Here is a 23,510-nt window from a genome sequence, read left to right as displayed (position 1 = left end):
TGTTTCACGAAAAACAACCACCTCCATAACAGCCAGAGTTTCCTGGTCATGAGGCTAGAAGGCCTTGCTCATTTCTTCAACAGACATTAGCAAGTGCCTCGCACATGACAACCTCTACACAAGGGGTAGAGATGTACTAGGAAACAGCACAGACACAGTCCTGCCATTCCTTGTGGATATCATGACAATCCCAAGAAATACAGATTTTTTTTTCCTCACTAAGAAGGGATAAAAAGTGTCAGAGAGGTTAAACAATTTGCCTAATAGCCAAACGTAGGTCTCACGTACTCCGAAATGAATATTTTTAAAATTGACACTACATTGTCTATACCATACTACTTTAAGCTCAGTGCTGGACTGATAACTGAGTTAGGAAATGTGACGAATCACTCAACAAATCCAACAGATTCTCCTCTCCATTTTCCTAACACATCGTGCCAAACCTCTTCCCTGGTCTTCTCCTCCACAGCCATGCTGGGCTTTCTGGTATGCTCACCCCTCTTTGTTGCCATTCATTGAAATGCACTTATTCTGAAGGGACAGCTCAGGACCTGTCTGGTCAAAGAGCTCCCCCTGACTATTGCAGTCTGTGGGAGATTTCCCTCCCCTGAACTCATGTCGCTTACCCAGTGGTCACTTACTCACTGGACCCTTAGCATATGCTATGCATGGTTAGTGTACTCTTAAGTCTAAGTCTCTTAGTTCACCAATTAGTAAGCCTTTCATTTTTTCCCTTGAGAATTGACAATCTTCTTACACTTCTGGATTATCTCCCACTAAGTTTTACAATATTCAAATCAGTGTTGCAAGACTAGCTGACTAAAAGGTTTTTAGGAATCTCTGCTCCAAACTCTAGCAACACAGTGTGATTTCCTTCTGCTTTCTTCTCTCCCTCAATTCCCACCTCAAAGGACAGATGGCCCGTTGGTGAGATATGATTCCCTCTGTAGCATGACTGAACCCCAAGGGGATTGAAGTAACACAGTCTGCTATGAATACCCTTCACTGATCAGCTACTGTGTAAGCTTATATTCTAGACTCATTTGAAAAAACTCTCCAAGTCAACCCCTCCCCAACACTCTTTGTAAAAGAGCCAAGTACCATTTGGATATGCAGAAAAACTAGGTCCTGAGGTCACAATATGTTCTAACATGTCACAACTGAAGAAAAACAAACACATTCGATAGTAGCATTCAAGGTAAGAAATTGGTTATAAAATTATAAAATTTTCTGGGGAATAAATTTTGCAGGAAGAAATAGAACATGTGTGTATGTGTGTATGAGTATTTATCTATACATATACATACACAAAATAACAAAATTAAAATATCCATTGAGTAGATGTTTTTTCTTCATTCATACACAAAAAGAGGTCATTTAGAACTGCAGTCCTTCCTACTTTAAAATAACTGAGTTAAAAAATGCGTTTCAGGGGCGCCTGGGTGGCGCAGTCGGTTAAGCGTCCGACTTCAGCCAGGTCACGATCTCGCGGTCCGTGAGTTCGAGCCCCGCGTCAGGCTCTGGGCTAATGGCTCAGAGCCTGGAGCCTGTTTCCGATTCTGTGTCTCCCTCTCTCTCTGCCCCTCCCCCGTTCATGCTGTGTCTCTCTCTGTCCCAAAAATAAATAAACGTTGAAAAAAAAAATTAAAAAAAAATGCGTTTCAAACTAGGCAGGGCACAGAAGCTATGGTTAACCTTAAAATATTCACCCAGTACTCCTACAAGTACTCCTACAAGTACTCCTAAGTACTCCTACAAGTATTTTGGCTCATCCTACAAATTTTTACAGGTCTCAAGTCAGGGCCACTTTTTAAGACTGAGTCCACAAGGAAGGCAAAATAGCATGGCCAAAGTCTGTCAGGCTGGTGGTCAAAGTCCAACTGGTATGGGGACTAGTGTAAGTAAAAAAAAAAAAAAAAAAAATAGTTAACTGATGCTGGGTTGCCGTATTTCCTTACTCGAAGGGAGCAAAACACACAAAATTTCTACATCATCGCCGTTACTAAATTGCTGTGCATATTCTCCTGGTTGTGTATGTCAATCCACCAATGATATATCGCGGAGACAAAATAAAGAGCCTCCATGATGACCTCGTTCTCGGAGAACCATTGTTCTAAAATGGACACAGCCCTGGAACACAGTCACGCACAGAAAGGAGAAAAGCTGCCATGATTCCAGCACAAGATTTGGGGTTGAGAGTTGGCACTCGGTCTTGGGCTTATGATTCCTATTAGTTCTATGACTCTGAAACTGCCTGAGCACCAATGTTTTTTTATCAACATTGCATCATGCCAAATAGGGGTGATGCAACTTCCTTTTATAGACATTCTTTCATTTAAATCCTTAAAACAATCCACTGTAGTAGATAAAGATGAAAAGCACAGTAAAAACACAGGTAGTGATAGTATCTGAATGTCCATTCTATAACAAGAATAGATTTCCTGCTATTATGGTTTTATAAAATCTATAGTTCTATAAAAAGCATTAGAATTTCCCTGATATTTTAGAACCTATAGGTCAACTGGAGTCTGACAAGAGCAGCAGTAGCTGACAGCTGACACCTGGAGTCACATTGGAAGGGGGGCATGGAGTGCCTCCCTTCCCTTTCAGCCAAAGTACTGGCTAATAGATGAGGGAGGCAGAGGTCACTCAGAGCCTGTTCTCAGCAGCACTTGTCATGATGAGGGGTGTCCTGAGGGAAGAGGAAGAGTGGGGCATCTATCATCATTCCCCCATACCTTCACACAGCAGCAGAGACCAACATCCTTCAGTGGCTAGTGGAGAAGCCAACTGAGCAAGGCTCACTTGCGTCCCTAGAGAGAGGAGGAGGTGTGGTCATCTGAACCACGCCCACACAAGATCCGAGAGGGGCCCCCACCACTCGGAATGTTAGGATAGGAAAAACACCAAGAACAACTGGACCAATTGACCCGTCAGGTCCATCCCAACTCGTAAATCTGGGGCTCTGCACTTGTCATTTCCACACCCACCCAAGTGGAGATTTTATCAGACATAGCCACCTAATGGAAATGTACATGAAACTTCAACTTCCTTCCTACTGGCCAGGAGCTGGAGTTGGAAACAAGTCACAATCTGGGGATGGGGGGCGACTCGGAAACCAATAGCAGACTTTGGGTGCTAGCTAGGGGGAAGCTTGGAAAATGGAGCCGCTTCTGTTGGGATGTAGGAATAATGCACAAGGTCCGGTGTGGGGTTCTCAGACACAGGGAGGCCGTGTCAGGATGGGGGCAGGGCACATTGGAAAGGGAAAGGAGTCAGTTACTCCCGGCTGAGCCCAAATATTAAACAGAGGGCTATGAAAACTACATGTTTTGCATAATTCCACAAAAGTGACAATTTGGTCCACTTTCACATATTTTTCTTGCTAAACTAATATTCAGTAAAACAGGCACCAGAAACCCAAAACTTTCTAAGCTGTGGTGGCTTTAACTCCTCTGTAGGCTAACACAACTGTCATCAATTACTAAACCAGAGTTTAGCCAGAATAGATGAAGAGTATTTAGTCTTTTGCGGCAACCAGATTTACTCTGATTTCAGAACTTTTTTTTTTTTTTTTTTGGTAAATTACTACATTTTCAGATTCCTAGTTTGCTAATTTTTAAACACTAAATGCCACCCGAATTGCCTTGAAAAAAATCGATGAAAACATCACAGTTATTCCCAGAGAAAAATTATGGGACATAAAACCGTTTGGGGAATAAAAGAATTTGGGTCAACGTATCTTTAACTGGACTTTAATAAGGTTTCTTTTCAGGAGCTCAAATGCTAAGGCGACTAAAACTTCCAATATTTCTCTTAAAAAACTGTGTTTTTGGGGCGCCTGGGTGGCGCAGTCGGTTAAGCGACCGACTTCAGCCAGGTCACGATCTCGCAGTCCGTGAGTTCGAGCCCCGCGTCGGGCTCTGGGCTGATGGCTCAGATCCTGGAGCCTGTTTCCGATTCTGTGTCTCCCTCTCTCTCTGCCCCTCCCCCCGTTCATGCTCTGTCTCTCTCTGTCCCAGAAATAAATAAACGTTGAAAAAAAAATTAAAAAAAAAAACTGTGTTTTTGTTGAAGTTACTGTGACTTTTCCCTAGGTTTCCCTTAGAAGTATGCGAGTTTTATCCACCATTTATTGGTGGCACAGCTAAATCACATTGTCTCTGTAAGCCACAAATCCTGCCAGGTCCCCTGTAAATATATCATCTACCTCACATGGATGTAAGGACTCAAAGATTAGAACAGTGCCTAGCCCGACGGATCTCAATCCTGGCTGTGCTTCAGAACCACCTGGAACTTAGAAAACATAACGATGGCCGTTCCTATCGCAGACACTCCAGTATAACTGGTATAAAGTAAGGCCCAGGCACTGCTATGTTTTTTTAATTTTTTTTCTTAATGTTTTATTATTTATTTTTGAGAGAGAGAGACAGAGAGAGAGACAGAGTGCGAGCAAGGGAGGGGCAGAGAGAGAGAGGGAGACACAGAATCCAAAGCAGGTCCAGGCTCTGCGCCATCAACACAGAGTCTGACGCAGAGCTCGAACTCACCAGCTGTGACATCATGACCTGAACTGAAATCTGATGCTTAACTGCCTGAGCCACCCAGGCACCCTGAGGCACTGCTATTTTTAAAAGCTTCCTGGTTGAGAACAACCGGCTAAAGTGACTATAGAATAACCATAATTAATGAAATGATTAATATCTTTCTCTATCTATGTTTTACTGGTAACACACACCAAGTAAACAAGTCACTGTGCACGTTTTTGTTTTTGTTTTTTTTAATTTTTTTTTTCAACGTTTATTTATTTTTGGGACAGAGAGAGACAGAGCATGAACGGGGGAGGGGCAGAGAGAGAGGGAGACACAGAATCGGAAACAGGCTCCAGGCTCTGAGCCATCAGCCCAGAGCCCGACGCGGGGCTCGAACTTACGGACCGCGAGATCGTGACCTGGCTGAAGTCGGACGCTTAACCGACTGCGCCACCCAGGCGCCCCTGTTTTTGTTTTTTTAAACTGTAATATAAATTTAACTGTTTTCTGTTTGGTCTCCCTCAGTGCATTCTTTTTAAATAGCAAATTTAAATATTTGTTCTTCTTTTTTATCACCTCTGCCATTGGGTGAATCTTTCCCTATCCCCGCAATAAGGGTATTGAGCCAGAGATGTGCACTTTGATTTTTCCATCTCCGCCAAGCCGAGATTCTTGGCAAATAGCAGTCCAGAAGCTTCAGGGCCCTGAAGCCAGCACTCAATGGAATCCCTCACAGCCCTCTGATGCACAGGGTTTTTATATTTAGAAAAAGGAAATCCAAGATTCAGACGGTCACTGCAGAGCCTGGCCCTCCATGCTTTGTCAAGGACCCTACAGAGGGAGTAGGGGAAAAGTGCACGTGCGTCATGGCTCTTTCAGGGACTCTGGTCTCCCACTGCCCTTCACCGGCACATCTTCTCTGAGGAGCAGGAGAAGGGAAAGAGAGAAGGGGTGGGCAGAGCCAGCCTAGTTTCTGCTGAGTTCCTGCAAAGACAGAATTCTTTCCGTGACTTTATAACTGTTGTTGGTATCACTCGATGGTAAATGATGGCACTTCTTACCTTGCAGGTAGAACTTTCCAAATAAATTGAAAACCACTTAACCCCAAATGCACTCAAGTTAAAATCTTACCTGGAAAGATGCTCAATCCTCGGTTTACTTCTAAGCTAATGGTCAGGGCTCGAGCGGTGATGCTAAATATTTGTCGCGGTGCAAAGTTCAAACCATCAGTAACCTGAAAGTTAAAGCCTCCTGACATGGCTCCTTCAAAAGAAGAATTACGCCTTGGTCACTTTGGTTGTTCTGCAAAAGCCACCCCCTTTCACCCTGTCTCCCACCTGATCCCGCTGCCAAGCACCCCCTATCAACGGAAGAATGTGTTCATAGAGTCACTGAGCTCAGCAAACCAAATGTTGCCAAAATGTGAAGTTAAAAGAACAGTAATAAAGGTCTAAAATGCATATTTCTCCTCCCCACCATGACCTAATAAGAGAAAGCAAAGATGCTACCTCCAAGAAATTAAAAAAAAAATCTTTTAAACATATTCATCACCTGCATTTTATTATCTTGGAATCAGTTTACACCACCAAAAGTAATGTCTGCATGCTGCACACATGTACATGCACACACACACACACACACACACACACAAGCAGTTTCTGAAATATTGATAATGCTTACTTAATAATACTAAAGTCAAAACTAGGGGGTAGTAAATAACACTTAGTCCCTCCCTCCAAATAATTTCTAATTATTCACTGAACTCAAACTAGCTGTTTTCTGCTAAGGTGGCAAAGAGTGGGGAAGGTGATCCAGGCCCGGCTTTTGTTATATTCCTCCAAGAGGAGAAAGGTACTCCCACACTTCTGTCTAAGGATTAGTGCTATCAATAAAGTTATAAATTAACTTGTGTGTGTTACAGAAATTGAGACAGGCCCCCTATCGATCCCGTCCCCAGGAGCGCTTTACCAGTCTGACTCACAAAGCACCAGGCAAGCTCACAATGTAGACAGCCTGATGTTCGCATTCCCATCACCCTTTGAAAATGTTCAGCCAGCAGTAAATCTGGAGGCCCACGGGTCTTTGCATCATGTAATGGGTAGAAATGTCCTCTTTGTTGCCCTCAGGGACATGTGGCAAGGAACAAAGAAGGCAGGGTCAGACTCTGCAGTTACGTACAAGTACTCCCTTAATAACACAATTTAATAAAGAGCTGGTCGATGGCCTGCCAGCCTCTCGAGTTTCTGTTATCTATGCAAACCCAGAATTCTGAGTCCTCACAAAAAAAGGTTACAGACTTTATAAAAGTTCCCAATACACTCAAGAGTCATAGTTTAAAAGAGAGAGAGAGAGAGAAAATTCTGAGTCTGCCTAATTTAAAACAGGGACCCACAATCAAATTTTATCTGTTTGTTTGCTGGCTTGCTTGTTTTCACTAGAAATAGCACTTAGAGAGTTGTATTTAATGGAACATGAAATTAGGGAGAGAATGCTTTCTGCCACTAGGCACTTTCAACATTTCACAAATCCAGAAACAAAGTGGGAGTGGAATCAAAAGGAATTCCACCAAAATGAATACTAGAATGGTACATTGGGAATGCCCTAACCATCACACTATGGCCAAAAAGAGGAAAGGACAGAAATGTGAGCGTAGGGGTGACCTATAGATTTTCTGTTGTACAACCTCAGATCTTTCTGACAGTACTTTGTGAAGGGCAGCCTGAAATCACTTAGCCTCCCACGTCATGCCTTTATCAACCTACTTAGGTTGTTATGTGAAAAATGAATTAGGTTAATGGCAGAGCACTTTGCAAATATAAATGCTAAGAGGGACTAATTAAACCTAAGCCTGTGTGTGGGGTCGATGATGGACAGATGTAGCTGAGGGGACCAGCTGGTCTCAGCAACAGCCCCCCCTGCAGCTGGGCTCCAGCCACTTTGAGGCTCATCACTGCCTCTGCAGCCGTTTAGAAGATGGAATGGATTGACTTTCAAAGAGCTTGCCTTAACTGTCCTTCCTGCTTTTTTAGGAGAAATTATTTCCCTTACCAGCCAAAAGCGAACACGGACCTGGTAGTTGACAATTAAATGAGTCCAGAGCGCTAATTTTCATTTTAGTCCTTCACTGCAAATAATCACTGTAGTTCTTCAACTGACTCTGGCCTCCAGTGGGGTGGCAGAGAGTGGAGAAAGCCCAGCTTTATGGTCAGATCAACTTACATCTTTCTGAGCTTCAGTTTCTTCATCTCTAAAATGGGGTCACTACCTCGCATGGCTCAGAGAACTTCTGCAGAGTAAATGAAGTGGGTCATGTGACCACACTTCCTGCGGTGCCAGCAAGGGCCAGAGAGTCAATGATTCCTTTTCATTGCAAACTACATAGTTGTAGGAATCGGTAACTTCCCTTGGGGGAGTCGCTAGAACAGTTCTCCGGATTTTGAAAATATGATAATCTTTTCGAAAAATAAAAACATTTCTAGGCCCTCGTCTAATAATACTCAGATTGTCAGTATCTAATAATCAAAACCACACATTGTTGGCGGAAACTTCCTATTAATTCAGTGCCTATTTAAATGAATTGTATCTTATTAATCAGCACATCTGCACACATTTAAAAAATGAGAACATGCATACATGGAAAAGATCATCCAGTCTAGGAACAATGCTTTGGTCCGTATGTGGTAGATTTAGTATCTTGTTGCAATAAAATTAACCCTAGAGGTCCTCAGGCTACGGGTTTGGAACTGCTAGTTGAGAGCGTTCACATAATAAATTATTTTCAGATTATGTGGGGATTCTTTCCATTAACTGCAAAGATTAGGAAATTACTATATTTGAATTTAGAAGATTTTTTTAACTTTATTTTCTCTACTATATCTTCAAAGAAGTTAATAAAAATGGCTGACCAGGTGTGACTGCCAGCTTTCCCATCATGCCCCCTGGCTCATACACCTTCCCATTCATTCCTACAGGCTGGGAATGGGCTCATTCCCCCCTCTGTCCAGTGACAAGGGCAGCCTGGAAACAAAGCCAGGCTGGATCACCCCTTCTGCAGATTTACAGTGACTGTCTGGCTTATTGATTAACAGAAGGAAGGGAAAAAAAAAAAAGGCTTTTAATGTCAGAGTCTTTTAGAATTACAGTTATAGTCACTCATTAGTTTATTCACGTGTTCACCTATTTAATGTTTGTTTTGTTCACTAATGTATCTCTAACATAAGGACCATTACTTGGCACAAAGCAGGTATTCAATATAATTTCATTCTTTCAACAAATGTTTGCACTCTCCTGGGGAAGACAGACAACAAACAAATAAACAAAGCAGTCTCTACTACCTTGTCAGGAAGTCAGTAAGGGAGGGGGAGGGACAAAGACTAGATGCTCTTTTAATGGGCGGTCAGGAAAAGGCTCTCTGAGAACGTTATATTTGAGCATCGACCTTACATGACCATGTGAGTAAGCCATGTGTGAGTTATAGGTGCTCTCTGATGTTTGCTATCATTAGCCTTACAAAAATGTGCCACTTAACAAAAAAAATTACAGGGCCCAGAGGGTTTGGGGATGGCTTATAGTTTTCAGTCAGCAACTGCTAGGTTTGACTCTCATGTTAGCCTCTGATCGAAACATATTTTAATTTCACATCATTTCTCTCTATGACATACCAGTGTGTACAAACACTAGCAGGCCCTTGTTGATTTGAGCCTGGGTGAAGTTCTGGATGCTTTGGCCAGGAAAGGACTTGAAAGCCAAATGCCCGTTGCTGGGTGGACTGACCCAGTAGATGAGGTCCTGTGGGGAGGAGTCCTCATCTTCTGCACAGAGGTCCCCACTGGTTATCTCGGTGACAGAATTCGCCCATACCTTAAAAAGAAGAGAAGCACAGATCTTGCAAAGACCAGTTCCAATCACATCCCACAAGTAAACTAGATAGCTATGCTACTCTGGCTTCTTGCACAAAGATTGAAAAACTAAAGCAATTCAGGGGCCCCTGGGTGGCTCAGTCAAAGTGTCCAATATCGGCTCAGGTCATGATCTCGAGGTTCCTGAGTTCGAGCCCCGTGTCGGGCTCTGTGCTGACAGCTCGGAGCCTGGAGCCTGCTTTGGATTCTGTGTCTCCCTCTCTCTCTGACCCTCCCCCACTCAAGGTCTGTCTCTCTCAAAAATAAATAACGATTAAAAAAAAACGAAAGCAATTCACTACAGCTTTTAAACTATGAGGATTCTTAATTCAAAACAGACATATAATTAAATACCTGATGAAATACAGGACATGCTGTAGGGTTTGTTGAATTTATGAGGTTTATGAAGTCCCAGTTAAAAAATAGCATTTGTAATTATTTATTCAAAATTATTTAAAGTGCACATTTACTTACATAAAGTATAATAACAATAAAAGTTGATGGCTGCTAAGCTCCTTCTGTACGCTTGGCATATGTTAAGGATGGAAGCATATGCAAAGATTCTACGTGGAATTTTAGAAAATCCTAGAACCTACTTCATGAGGTTGATTTAAGGATTTCTATTTATTATTTTAAGAGGCGAATGATTTCACCAGATTTTAAATATCTGAGGGAAAACACACATTGCACACTGAAAACATTTTCCTTTATCTTACCTGTCTTGCAGGAAAACACATACCTGGTGCCTATGGTCTTGCAATGTTTGCTGTGTGGGTAGCTCATCTACAATTATTTCTGAGTAATAGTCTCTACTTTCCAATTACATTTAAGATATATTTACCTTGCCTAAATACCTTCGTTCCACAATTCACCATTAATTGAGCATCTACCATGTTCCAGGCAATGTTCTGGGTGCTTACAATTCATCAGTAAAAGAAACAGAGTCCTATCCTCATGAAGCCTACATTCCAGCAGGAGGGGATGCAGGGATACAGGGAAGAAACAACAGGCATAATAAAGAAATGAACAACGTGGACTGTTAGGAGTTCCCTGGCACTGTGAAAAAAAAAAGTGAAATAGAGCAAAATGAGGGGCTCAGAAGTGGGAGAATGTTACATAGGAGGCTCATTTGAGGAAAATTGGAAGGAAGTAAAGGAGGAGCCATGTGGATATCTGGGGAAAGAACATCCAGGCAGAGGGAACAGCCCAAAGGTAGGAGCAAGCTTCAGCTGTATGAGGGGCAGCAAGCAGGAGAAGAACAAGTGAGATGACGAAGACAAGAAGAGGAGTCAAGAACGTAGTGGAAGGTCAAATCCTGCAGCGTCTTGATGGCCACTGTAAGAACTTTGGCTTTTACTTGAGTGCAATGGGGAATCATCGTAGGGCTTCAGGTGAGGAGTAACTGGGCCTTAACAGAACCCTTGTGGCTTCTGTGTCAAGAATAGACCATGGGAAGGCAGGGGTAGAAGCAGGGAGACCACTTAGCAGGTGACTGTAATAATCCCAGAGAGGGATGAGAGAACAGAGTGGCCAGAAGTGGTTGAGGTGGTAAGAAGTGGTCAAATTCTAGGTGCGTGTTGAAGAAGGAGCCAACAGGGTTTCCGATGAATCAGATGCGGTGAGGTGTGGAAGAAGGAAAGGTGGAAGAATGAAAGAACGACTCCCTGGTTTGGGCCTCAAAACCCAGAAGGACAGAATGATCATCAACTGAAATGAGGAGATCAGCAGATAGGGTGGATTTGGGAAGTAAGATCAGGAATTCAGTCGTGAACATGTTGAGTTGAAAATATATATTTAGACATTGAATCACATTTGATGGAACGAGGCTGTCTTGAGTTTCTATAACCACGCAGTCACATGGTATTTCACTAACACTAAAAATGGGTGGCATTATCGCGAACTAAAATTTCATATTTCTATCTGTATTTATAAATGTCTTCCTTATAGAAACACTATGCATACTTTCAAGCTTACGTCATTCTTTGCTCCCTCTCTAGAGCCTTATCATCTATGCTTGTTACCAACTTGTTTAAAAATTCAATCCTAAGCAATTTAAAAGATATCTCTCTGGTCTAAGGGGCTGCTTTCCTTAGTAGTGTAGGGAGCTGACGAAATATCTTAATTCATTCCCACTCATTATCTAATAACTATTTAAATAGAATTTGAGAAAGGGATATCAGAAAATACATGATTCCTACATTTTCATATGAGGCATGATACACCATTTCAGCTATGTAACCTTGGGCACGTTTCTTAATTTCCCTGTGCCTTAATTGCCTCATTAGTAAGCTGGGAATGATAGAATTATTACGGATAATGAGTGATTTGAGTTATATAAAGTACTTACAATAAGCTTCACCCGGCGCATAGTAAGAATTCAATAAATATTAGCTTTACATTATCCATATCCTTCATCAGAGTTGGTTCTAAAGATAGAATATGGTTTTTTTTTTAACACTACTTAAAAATCATTTGGAGTGTCATGATTACCATTACTGGAGCCCTTCTATAACATGAACTTCAGCTTTTCTTTAATCCCACAGCATCTCTCCATAATTTGGGGTGCATAGTTCATCTGTTTCATGATTGTACTGTCAATGGATGCTCTTATATCTTGGCTTTGGGAATATGCCCACTGAGGACTTTTCAGCCCTAAACTCTAAGGACATCAGTTTTTTAATCGCTCCCAGGATTGCTGATCAGCCTAATGTTCAAATGATAAGGCTTTGGTCTTCAGTTCATCACGGAAAGCCGCCAGTGTCTCTAAAATATACAATTGGACTATTTAACAAAATTCCAAGGCTGCTGATTCTACTTTTTCACTTTTTACACTTTAAAATCCATCCACGTGTCTTATTCTCCTTTCTTTAGGAACATAAGCTGGTTTGGAAATGCACTGCCATTCTCTTCCTGTGACTCGTAGATACTCATTTTTTCCAGGACTGTGCATACAGAAGCTGGATGAAGCATGTTTTCCACTGTGGCTACTCTCCCGTGCTACTCTCCTTTTGCCCCCTCTTGCCTCTGTAATATACCATCTTTCAAAACAAGTGGAAAACCTGCCACTCAAAACAAGACCTGGTAACTTCAGGTCTTCATTTCCACTCAAACAAATTTAGTTCAGTTCACAGCCCCACTGCTTTGGGTGAGGCTCGATTTAGTGCCCAGTCATTGGTAAAATAGTCATATCTAAAAAAAATTTTAACGCATTTATTGGAATACATTTTTTTAAATTCACTTTTAAATTAAATAGAAGGCCAGTGGAATTTAGAGACCTAATTACAATCCAGGATAATCCTAATTATGATCCTAATGTTTAAAAGCTCAGACCTCTGTTTTGAGCTTCATGTGAGGGATGTGAAGTGTTTCTAAAGTTACTATCCCACTATCCGACCCTTCTAGGCCTTCAGTCAAAATCTCAGGCTTTGCTGCCCTAATTTTTCCACTGTCCCAAGCTCTCAAAGCTTTTTTTAGTGATGACAAGTACTTATCAGAAACAAACAAATGGTTCTATTCTGGGTATAAAAGACAACAACAAAACAAAATGTACAGTACTGAAAGCCAAAGTTGAAAAACAGGAAAATGAAGCCCCCTTGTGGACACAGATACGTTTGGTCAGCTATGCCCAAAAATTACTGGTCACACTTGAATACAAAAGTACTCAGTAGAATATATTTCATGATAAAATGCAAAGGATTCACCTGAGTTGGTCTAACTCCACGTCCTAACTCCAGGGTGTCACAACGGAAATGATTTCCTGCACCACTGAATGACTTTGGAGTCCAACCAGTCACAAGTTCCATGGTTTAATGGCATGCTGTTTAAAATACTTCAGGAGAAAGGGGTGTATTTGAAATGCTATGACAGAATGGTTAACATTCAGATTTCTGCCTGTGAAGTCCTATCCAGAGTCTGAGATGCTATCAGTGAGTCGACCCTCTATGCCCCCACCTCCTTCTCCCAAATAGACTGCAGATAACCCTTCTTGCCACTTCTCCAAGCTCTGATGACAAGTAAGGAGAGTAAGTGGTCATGTGGTAAGCTGAAGGTCTTGAGAAGATTCTGTTTAGAGAGTCAAAGACAGCATAGAATCTCGGGACTATGATGGCTAATATTATGTGTCAAATTGACTAGGCCATGGGGTGCCCAGATATTTGGTTAAACATTATTCTGGGTGTTTCCATGAAAATGTTTTTGGATGAGATTGACATTGAAGTCAATCGACTGAATAAAGCAGAGAAGTCTCCCGCACATAGGTGAGCCTCATACAATCAGTTGAAGGCCCGAGGAGAATAAAAAGTCTGATTCTCCTGGGAGTAAAGAGAATTCTTTTCTGTCTGACTGCTTTTGAATTGGGACATCAGGTCTTCTTGTGACCTTCATAGGGGAACTATACCATTGGCTCTCCTGGGTTTCCAGCTGGACGACTCACCCTACAGATCTTAGAACTTGACCACCTCCATAATCACATAAGCCAATTCCTTATAATAAATATGTAATAATATAATTCCTTATCATATATATAATATATGTATCTATTATACATGTATATATATAATTCTTTATAATAAATGTACATATATGTAATCTATGTATCTTTACACATACACATATACCAACCCACAACTCAATCATGGTTTTTCTGTCAAGGAAGAGGAGTCTCAGAGAAATTTTGCCTAAACTGGGCAAGTTACAACACTTGAACTCTGTTCTTCTAACTTTAATCCAGAACGTTCAAGGCAGGGAATGAGATTCTTACTGAATAAATTCAGAAAGAGCCAGTATCAAATGACCACATCCATTAAAACTGGGAAGTCACCCCCTTCCTGGCCTGGATCCAGGCTATCCAGGGAAGAAGGTAAGAAGAAAGGAAGAAAGGAAATGGCCCTTGCCCACAGCTACTCTTCCTTTTTTCTTGAGAGAAACTCTCCGATATTGAGGACGGGGTGGGGGGGGGGGGGTGGGAAGAAGGGTCTGGGCAAACGGCCTGAGCAAGCTCAAGGTTCATGGCAGAGACTGTATCTCGCTAATTTAAAGGGAAGACAGAATGTACACAGTCTAATGTACACATTTTTCCTCCCACATTTTAATGTTCTGAACGCCTTAAATGGACGGGAATCTTTCAGTACAATAAAGTATCGTTAAGTTGATGGTGCATCTTGTAACGGACGGCACCTCAAAGCTGCAAGCCAAACCCAGGAGAGGGCTTCAGTTCCTTTCCACAAGGAAGCCTGAGAGTTCACTACTTTATTCCTCGGTCTTCCTGTCCCTCAGCCCACTCCAGCTCTTCCCCCATGTCTGTCTAGATTTAGGCCACTCCCCTGGATCTTCCTCATCCTCCAGTTTTGCACCACACAGCAAAATGCCCAAGTCCTCTGCCGAGGTTCCTGGGCAAACGCTTGTGTGTCAATCCAGCGGCCGCAGACCTATTCCGTAAAGTCCACTTTGGTAGGAGCAAGAGGCACAACAGCTTTGGGGCTTTTTTCTTACTAATAAACACAGCCCTTGATCCCATGGATGCACCGGCAGAGCTTGAGTCAGTCATGGGTGGCGGGCAAAGCGGCAGAGCATGATGGTGAGACAGTCAGATTTCCCACACCTTCCCTTGGTGCCGCTCTGGGTCTCAGGGTGCCCATTATAATGAGGACATTCATAACAAGATGCTTTGTAGGGTTGTGAAAATGATGCCACTTCTGGAAGATGTCCAGTACTATACTTCGTAAGCACACGATAAACGTAAGCTTTTATAACTGCGCTTAATCATCGCTGACACCTACGATCCCTCACTCTGGCGACAACCTACTTCTCAGATCGCTTTGCTGAGAATGAATTCAGTAGATAGTAGTACAACAAGAATCTGTGAAAGCAGAGGTAGGCCTACCAATGCGACCAGCTAGAACCATTCCCAGGCTGTTGGGACAATGACCAGGAAGTAAAGTCAAAATTAAGTGACAAGTTACAAAGGCATAAACACCATTAGTTTCTCACTTAAAATGTAGAGGCTGAATAATGAGCCAAGCTGTAAAATAAGAGCACTAACAAGTCTATTCCTAGATCCAACTATTTCGAGCAAGTAAAAACAGATTTTTAAACCCCAGAATGTTTACATGTTTAACAACATAAAATGTTCTCTTTAGATTAGCCCCTAGTGAGCTCTACTCATGTCTACCTCTCCTGCATCCCTTATGACTATCCAGCTTCCTCTGGACTTCTAAAGTATCTATTTTTTTTAAAATGTTTAATGTTTATTTACTTTTGAGGTGGGGGGGGGGAGGGGGATGGCAGAGAGAGAGAGGGAGACACAGAATCGGAAGCAGGCTCCAGGCTCCGAGCTGTCAACACAGAGCCTGATGCGGGGCTTGAACCTATGAACTGTGAGATCATGACCTGAGCCGAAGTCAGACGCTTAACAGACTGAGCCACCCAGGCACCCCTAAAGTATCTATTATTAACTATTGACTCTCACAAGAGGTATAAACAAGGCTGAAATTGACACATACATATGTTGGAAGATTTGTCTCATCCAAATTTCAAAGTGAATACTTCAGATTCCCACACCTGGGCATATCTGAAGCATGAGTCCCCCAGGAGCTTTAATGTGCGAAGGGCCAAGGATTCTTCCAGAAATGCAGCTATACTAAAGGAAGAAAGAGTGGAGACAAAAGCCCGGTCTCTGAAACGTGGGCCAGTGCTGGGGGAATTGACAGTTTATATTTTCATTTACTCTTCCCTTCACCAAATATTTTTTGTTTACTAGGTGTCAGTCATTGGGGGAGAGCATGACAAAAGACAAGAACAAGCCATCGGGCTCCCGTGCTGTCACTCTGTCCTCAGCCTGTCATTCAGCTGTCATGCGATTTCCTCATCTGTCCAATGAGGAATGGTCCAGTGAGGGAAATGGTAGCACATCTCAGTGAGCTAGAAGTTCTTAAGAGTGTTACCTGGCACATACTGTAAATAGCTAACAATTCTTTTTTGAGCACTTACTACCACAATAGCTGTAATTATTCTCCAAGCCAGAACAGCAAATTCACGCCCAAGTCTTTAGAAGAAGGATCAGTGAGAAGGAGTGATTTAAGACCAAGAAAATCCCCTGAATGAAAGCTTTGGGATACTTGAGCATAAACAGGCTTCAGATCAGGGGAGGAGCCAAGTGGTGGACACCATGCGACAGCCAAAACACGTTTGTTTATCTGTGAGTGCCTAAGAAGCACCCCAGGGGATCCTCAGAAAGAGTGAAGAGTGATGGAAGCTCCCAGAAACAGCAAAAGACTGTCACATGACTGTATAGTGTTTTTGTTTTGTTTTAATTCTAATACTGGCACAGTCTTGGAGTTTTTCAGTAATGATAGCTACCATTTATTGGGTCCCATCCACGTGTCAGGCACTGTGGGAGAGTTTTACATCATTTTATCGCTTACTCCTCACAAGTCTGCCTCCATTTCCCACCACCTCGATAAAAACAAACTGAAGGGCTAAATAACTTGCCCAACGTCACACACTTCACACTAGGGAGTTGATGCTCACCTGCCCACCCTAACTAGAAGAGGCTATGCCTTGGGGAATACAGTGAGAATGACACCCACTCAAGAAATACAATCTGACGGTAACTCATTGGGATTCATCATCTCCCAACTGTTACCAAACAGAATGTCCTGGTAACAACTAACATTTATTTAAAACCAGTAGGAATATGTTAATTATACATACATAGTCCTATGTCTTATTATTTAACATTATAAATAATACAAAAGAAAATCAAATTGGTAGTGTTGAGATTACTATGATAAAAAGCACGGAGCACTTACCTGAAGGATGTTATTGGCTGTTATTATTGGAGCCTCATCATTTACTGATTCCACAGTTACAAAAAGGGTTTGGGGCAAACTCTGTTTTCCAAGCTCTGAGCTATTTGCAAAGATGGTGAAATTGTCAAGAAGCTCCTCACTATCATCATGCACATAGTAAATCGCTTCATTTTCCACCTATAACCACCAATAACAAAAATCACCAATTTACTGAAATGTGATTTAAAAACAGGAATACATTGCTATCATCCTAATTTTTATGCCTCTCTGAAACACAGAAGCATGTGTTCATCCTATGAGGTTGGATTCCAACAATCAGAGTGGAGATTTTGATGGATGGCATAGTTTTTATGAAGCAATGCCACATCCTGGAAATAAGTTTGAGGAGGAATGGAATGATGCTGCAACATGGGGTAGTAAAGAGAACTCTAGACTGGTAATCGGGAAACCTGAGTTCAAAGGCTATTTCTCCAAACACAATGTGTTGTAGGTAAGTGATATCATTTGGCTGCTCTTCCAGTGGAATGACACCCACTAAAATTCAGACTCTACTTGCTTATTTACAGTGACTAATGTTTAAAGTTGTGGAATGTTTTGTTAGACAATTCCGAATGTTAGGTTCAGGCTCTGAAGCTTCTACTTACTTGTTGGACTTCGGTTGTTTGGCGACATCTGGACCAGGGCAACTTTTAAGTTTCCCCAAACTTCTCTTTTCTGAACTAAGCATGCATTATTTCTTTAACTGTTCTTTGTATGAGAGACTATACATGTTACCTCCTAATCCTGTTCCTCCTCCAGAACACAATCATTTTTTGATACATCTCTTAACAGACACTACCCGTAACTAGCTACCACACATCTCCTGTGGACAGAATATAATGAAATACATCAAAACCAAATTGTCTATCAAGGCAGACTTCCCTCACCCTGATAACACAAATGAAAACCTTTACTCAGGTCCCTGTTAGGGTTCATCTTTCTTATTTTCATTCTGAAACGGTCAGTAAGTGAATTAATTATTCCTCTTGGATTTGTAATAACCACAAATTTGATCAGAATGCCTTTCATGTCTTTAAGGCTCTGATGGAAAATACTGAGGAGCACAAGATCATAATTAGAGACCAAGACAGTTTTAAAGCTGGAAGGGAACTTAGCTTCAATGATCCTATGACCCAAACAGACAATGGCAGACAACTTCCAAAGCCCAACAGGAGTAGCTGAACTTCTGAAAAAGTCTCTGAGGTTGTGTTTGTTTTGATAAAATACTGCCAAAGAATTCAACTGTTCAACTTTGCCCGTTCCTATGGTGCACTTCCTTTGAGCAAATACTTTTGATCTCTTAGAGGTGTTTCTGATGAGTTGAAAAGTTCATGAAGAGTCTCAAGGGAAAGTTTTGGCCACTGTACAAAGGTGCTACGGGAATTTCTTTGGAGTTCTGTGGGCAGAAGAATTCCAGAACATAGGTCTGAGCACAAGTTCTGAAAGATGCTGGTTTAAGCTATTTGAAAATAAACATGGAAGATGGCATTGATCAGAATGTGAGAGAATTTATACCGAAAATGCTTTAGGAACATAGTATTTAAGTACAAGTTGCCTCCTCAGTATTTTTCCTGGAGAAATACATCGCTTCTTCACTGGAGTGGTACTCCCCCAAATTACATGCCATTTAATATGCATTAATCCAAAGGCAAAGAGAAGATTTGGTGGGGATTTTGCCTATTTCTAGACTTCTAACACTAGAAAAATATCAGCTCACCTGAGCTTAAAAGACATAACAAACTTACAGAAAATCTTAAAAGGTTGAAAAGTATTCGGTCTCCTGTCACCAGACTGTTCCCTCCCTCCTTGCTCCCCATTTCACTTCATGTTAAAGGAGAAGTAGAAGGCCCTCCTGTGCTGGACCTCCTTAACCTCATCTACAGCTCTCCCGGCACAGCATGGAGTCCCTTTCCTGCTCTCCACACAGCTGCTCACTTGCCTTTCCCTCTGCCTGAATGCTCTTCTTCCATATCTACCCAATCACCCATCCGTCACCTCCTCCAGGCATCTCCTCAGATGCTGCCTTCTCAATGGCGCCTCCCCTGACCATTTGATTTGACACTGAACACACACACACACACACACACACACACACACACACACACACACCACTGAAGGCTCCAGCATTTCCCAGCTCCCTTTCCTTGTTTATTTTTCCCCACAGCACTAATCTTCACTCAATATGCCATTTATTTCACTTATTTGTTTTGTCTGTTGTCTCACTCTGCCTCTTTCTTTCTTCCACCAGGAGAAAAGATTATTAAAGCATGGATTATCGCTGGGTATGTTCACCACTGTATCCCCAGGACCTAGAACTGGCATGCCTGACACATAATAGGTATTGAAAAACAATTTGCTGAATGAATGAAGGGCAAACATGGCCAGGGGCTCCTTCTCCCAGCCACTAACACTATAGCCACTAGTTGTTAGGGATTAGTGCCACTTTACGTGAAAACAGTGATGTCGCAAAACCTGGAGACCTTAGAGTCACATAGGAAGAGAAAGTGTGAAGGGGTCATCTGGAAGAACAGACAAACATGACCTTCACTGTGAACAAGGCTACACAATCACATAGATACTCCAGGGAACACACAGACTTGACCTACAGATTTCAACTAACCATTCTAAAGACACGCTTCTTACAAAGTGTAATTAATAATGAATTGGCCAAGACAGGACCACAATTCAGTGCTCTCTCCCTCACCTAGAGCACACAAGGTGAACAACAGTAGATTCAACTTGCACCAGAGCAAGTGGTCATCTTGGAGGGTTTGTTCAGCCATTGAGACGGAAGCCATGAGGAAGAGATGTCTGCAGGGAGGCATTAAAGGATCAGTTTCCCTGGGCCCCCAGTAGAGAAGCACTGATTTCCAAGGTTGTTTTCAGTCCTCAGGATTCTCTGTTTCTCCCCATGGCCCCCTAATGCCTCCTGGTTCAGTCTAACCCTCTCAACATGTAATTCAAGACTCTCCCCCAGTCTGGCTCCAGTTCTCTCTGCCGCTCCTAAGCCCATCCACAAGTCTTGCGGGGTGTTCCGCAGCCCCCAGAACCAGTTCACTTTAATACCTCCATGTCCTTGGCTAGGCTGTTGCCTTTGTTCATGCTGCTTTTTAAAAATGTTTTCTCCTCTGCTATCTCCCTGATCTTTCTCTCTTTCCTCAAGTCTTGCTTAAACGTTATTCCTTCTGTGAAGTCTTCCCTATCCTCTTCAATTAGAGTCAGATGTAACAACTCTGAACTTCCTTAGCACCACTGAAGAATGCTCTGTGAGGCATCAAAAGGGGGTACCTCATATTAAAGCTTGTATGCCTCATCCCCTCCCCCCCCACACACACAGCATCTCCTGAGAGCAAGCAATATGGCTCCTTATCATGGCAACCTTGCATAGCAACTTAAACAGAATAAGAGTTTAATAAATCTATTCAAGTCCGTTGATAAGATGAAATCCTGAGAAGCAAAATAAGGCAGCCCACATGGGTTTACAGCTAACTAGACAAAGATACCCAGAGATGCCAGGTGGTTGTTAAAGGTCTCTAACCTGAAGAGTGCGTATTCCTAGGATCTTATACAGGAAATGGTGGTAAGATACTTTTCAATACTTAGAAAGTAATGGAAATCATTCTTTTATTCATGATAAGAAAGCCAAATCTCACAATAATACCATCCTAGCCCAAAGCAAAGAAACCTGATAGCAGCCCAGAGTTAATTGGTTATTTTACACTGAACACTAGATTGGAAGTTGTACCCAGCTTGTATTGTATTGTGGGGACTGGACCATGGAGCCATTGATAGCACTATGCTCACATAGGGCATGGTACCAAGTAAGCACTCTATCAGCATCTGTTGATTGAATAATGGAACGAATAAAGGAGTAAATCCACTAGGGACTAAAGCATGTCTAGGTTAAATATCTAGGGTGACACGTTGAGTGGGGCAGTGAGTGTGGAGGTCCTCTAGCGTTAGGCAGCCAGGATGATGCAGGGGCTAGAAGCCCATGACACAGGAGCAAAGTGGGAGAACTTAGAGATGTTTAAGCCAAAGAAGATAAAACCCAAGGGAACTTGATAACTTTTCCTTTCAAATATTTAAAGAGCTTTTACAAAAGGAGGTCTTGATTTGTTCTGTGAGCTATCAGAGCCAGGACCTTGGAGAAGTGTCTAAGTGGCAGTCTTCAGTTCAGCATAAAGAACTTTCTAACATTTGACGTGTTTTTAAACTGGAAGTGTCCACTGCAAGAAGAAGTGAGTTCTCCATTGCTGAATATATTTAAATAATGGCTGGATGACCTCTTTATAGGGTTACCATGGAAGAGGCTTCTAGCATCTGTTAGGAGGTTAAGCTGGACCCTCTTTCAAGTTTCATCACTCCTGAGAGTCCATTAATCTAAATAACAAATAGCAATTTTTTCCTCTTATCCCATATACCCAAATGTATTAACTGAGATTTATTACCTGTTTCCTGGTAAACTTCATTAGCTTTATTCTTGGAAAATTAGAATTTTCAACATAACCGTGTTGTGGTGGTTTGAGCAGAACAAATTCACAGTCAACTCCCTCAAAATATTTGCTTGGAATTTTGAGATAGTCTTCCAGAAGTGCTTTGGAACCACCTTCCTGGACTGTGAAATTTTGTACCTCCAGAGGAATCCGCTTAGGGACGATATCCACCAAAATTTCAATTCCATTCACAGCTTGGACACCACTCACCACATCCAGTAAAAAATGGTCCTGTTGCTGCTCAGGAGCTATCTGTACATACTGGATATTGCCATCATCAATATCCTGTTGTGTAAAAATCAGAGGGGACTTTTCATCTGCACCCAAGCTGCCTTCTTCAGGTAAAGATTTTCGGAGGTATCCATGCATCGGCGGAATTCTGACGATGAACATTGCCTCTGCAGGAATATTATCTTCATGCACAGCCTTGAATTTTTATACATAACACACAGACACAAAAAGAAAAACACAATACTCATAAGAGTCAAGACCCTTTGATGAGCCAAATTGTTTTCTATTAATGTCTACAAATGGCTTAAGTTACAATCAGGGTTAATACACAGTGTAAGCCTGGGTCTGGTTCTGGTGACCATGTCAATATTTGCATTTAGCCGTGGTTGCAAAGAAATGTAATGGTCAACAACACTTGAAAATCTACTAATGCATTAACAAGGCATCATTCTCAGCAGGAAGATACCCAGGACTCAGAATGTTGAGGTAAAAAGAAATAAAATGGTATAAGGAGAAGGAATAAAAATGGTTGAAGAAGCAGAAGCTGAATCACTAAAATTTCAAGACTTTAGAGGAAAGTTTACTTTTCTTTCCCACTTTAACTGGCTCAGCGTTTTCAATATACATTGAATTTATTGATTCAGCAAAATCCATCTCAGTCATTGTAACTGATTTATAGTCACTAAACTACAGATGCCCCCTGGTGGTGAAACACATACTCTCCAAGATCCTAAAAAAGAAATGAGGAAAGCTGGTGACCCCCATATTCCGATAGTCAAACTCATTTAGTAAATTGCTTCTGATTTGTGTTCATTTCTTCTTGATGTTATTGGCTGCATTTCACAAACAAGTAAACTCCTTTGCAGTCCTGAGGGTAGATTCAGAATAGCCTGTATTTGTGGCCAGTTGTCACAAATCACAGTTTACACACCCTATACAGGATTACCCTAAAAAGAACATGATCTCCTAAGTGTGATCAGTGGGGCTTTGCCTGCTGGAAGCTTCTAAGGTGGAGCCCCAGGAAACCTTCTGGTGTGAGGTCTCACCCCAGACATTCCACAAGTCTAGGCCAATTTTATCCATCAATTTCAGGAAACCAAATGAGACCACATGAAGGAAATTAACTGTGTAATATAGCATCCTCTGCTGTTTGAGGAATCCTTTTTACGTTTAAGTTGCCCTAAGTTTTTATACCCTGCTTCATCCCATTATGAATGTAATTCAGATGAAATGAAATGTTGGCAGTGTTTCTATAAGAAATGAAAAACGTAAAGATCTCTTAATTTACTCTAATACACACATCACCTCCTCATTCCCAGTGCATCCTACACCAAACATACACACATAGTGTGTGTGCTGGTGTGCACTAAGCTTTAACATAAGACTTAGGATTCCTTATATTCCATTTCCAACTATAGGAAACTCAGTAGTGTCAAAATCCTGAAACCTTCCAGCCTTTCTTTTCAATGGCATTTACATTTAGAAAAAAAAAAAGTCATTCTGAAT

The 23,510-nt window shown here is 41.8% G+C and overlaps 1 protein-coding gene across 8 annotated transcripts in view; it reads right to left on the bottom strand.

The window, feature by feature from the left end:
• The window catches only part of LOC123576756 (chondroitin sulfate proteoglycan 4-like), a 102,758-nt gene that overhangs the window by 56,758 nt on the left and 22,490 nt on the right, over nucleotides 1-23,510 (bottom strand). For 6 of the 8 annotated variants that reach the window (XR_006701570.1, XR_006701566.1, XR_006701567.1 and 3 more), the window contains 5 exons: nucleotides 21,729-22,199; nucleotides 17,239-17,415; nucleotides 9,194-9,392; nucleotides 5,664-5,795; nucleotides 2,739-2,813 (listed from right to left, as the gene is read on the bottom strand). Coding sequence is in view for 5 of the 8 variants with exons in the window: in XM_045438038.1 (XP_045293994.1) it covers nucleotides 2,739-2,813; nucleotides 5,664-5,795; nucleotides 9,194-9,392; nucleotides 17,239-17,415; nucleotides 21,729-22,199 (1,054 nt within the window). In the remaining 3 variants the exon portion in view is untranslated. The remainder of the gene's footprint in view (nucleotides 1-2,738; nucleotides 2,814-5,663; nucleotides 5,796-9,193; nucleotides 9,393-17,238; nucleotides 17,416-21,728; nucleotides 22,200-23,510) is intronic. The other 2 variants (XM_045438069.1, XM_045438078.1) reach the window with 2 other exon arrangements.

This window comes from Leopardus geoffroyi, chromosome A1, assembly GCF_018350155.1.
Source record: "Leopardus geoffroyi isolate Oge1 chromosome A1, O.geoffroyi_Oge1_pat1.0, whole genome shotgun sequence".
Classification (NCBI taxonomy): Eukaryota; Metazoa; Chordata; class Mammalia; order Carnivora; family Felidae; genus Leopardus; species Leopardus geoffroyi.
This window is presented reverse-complemented; position numbering and strand designations above follow the sequence as displayed.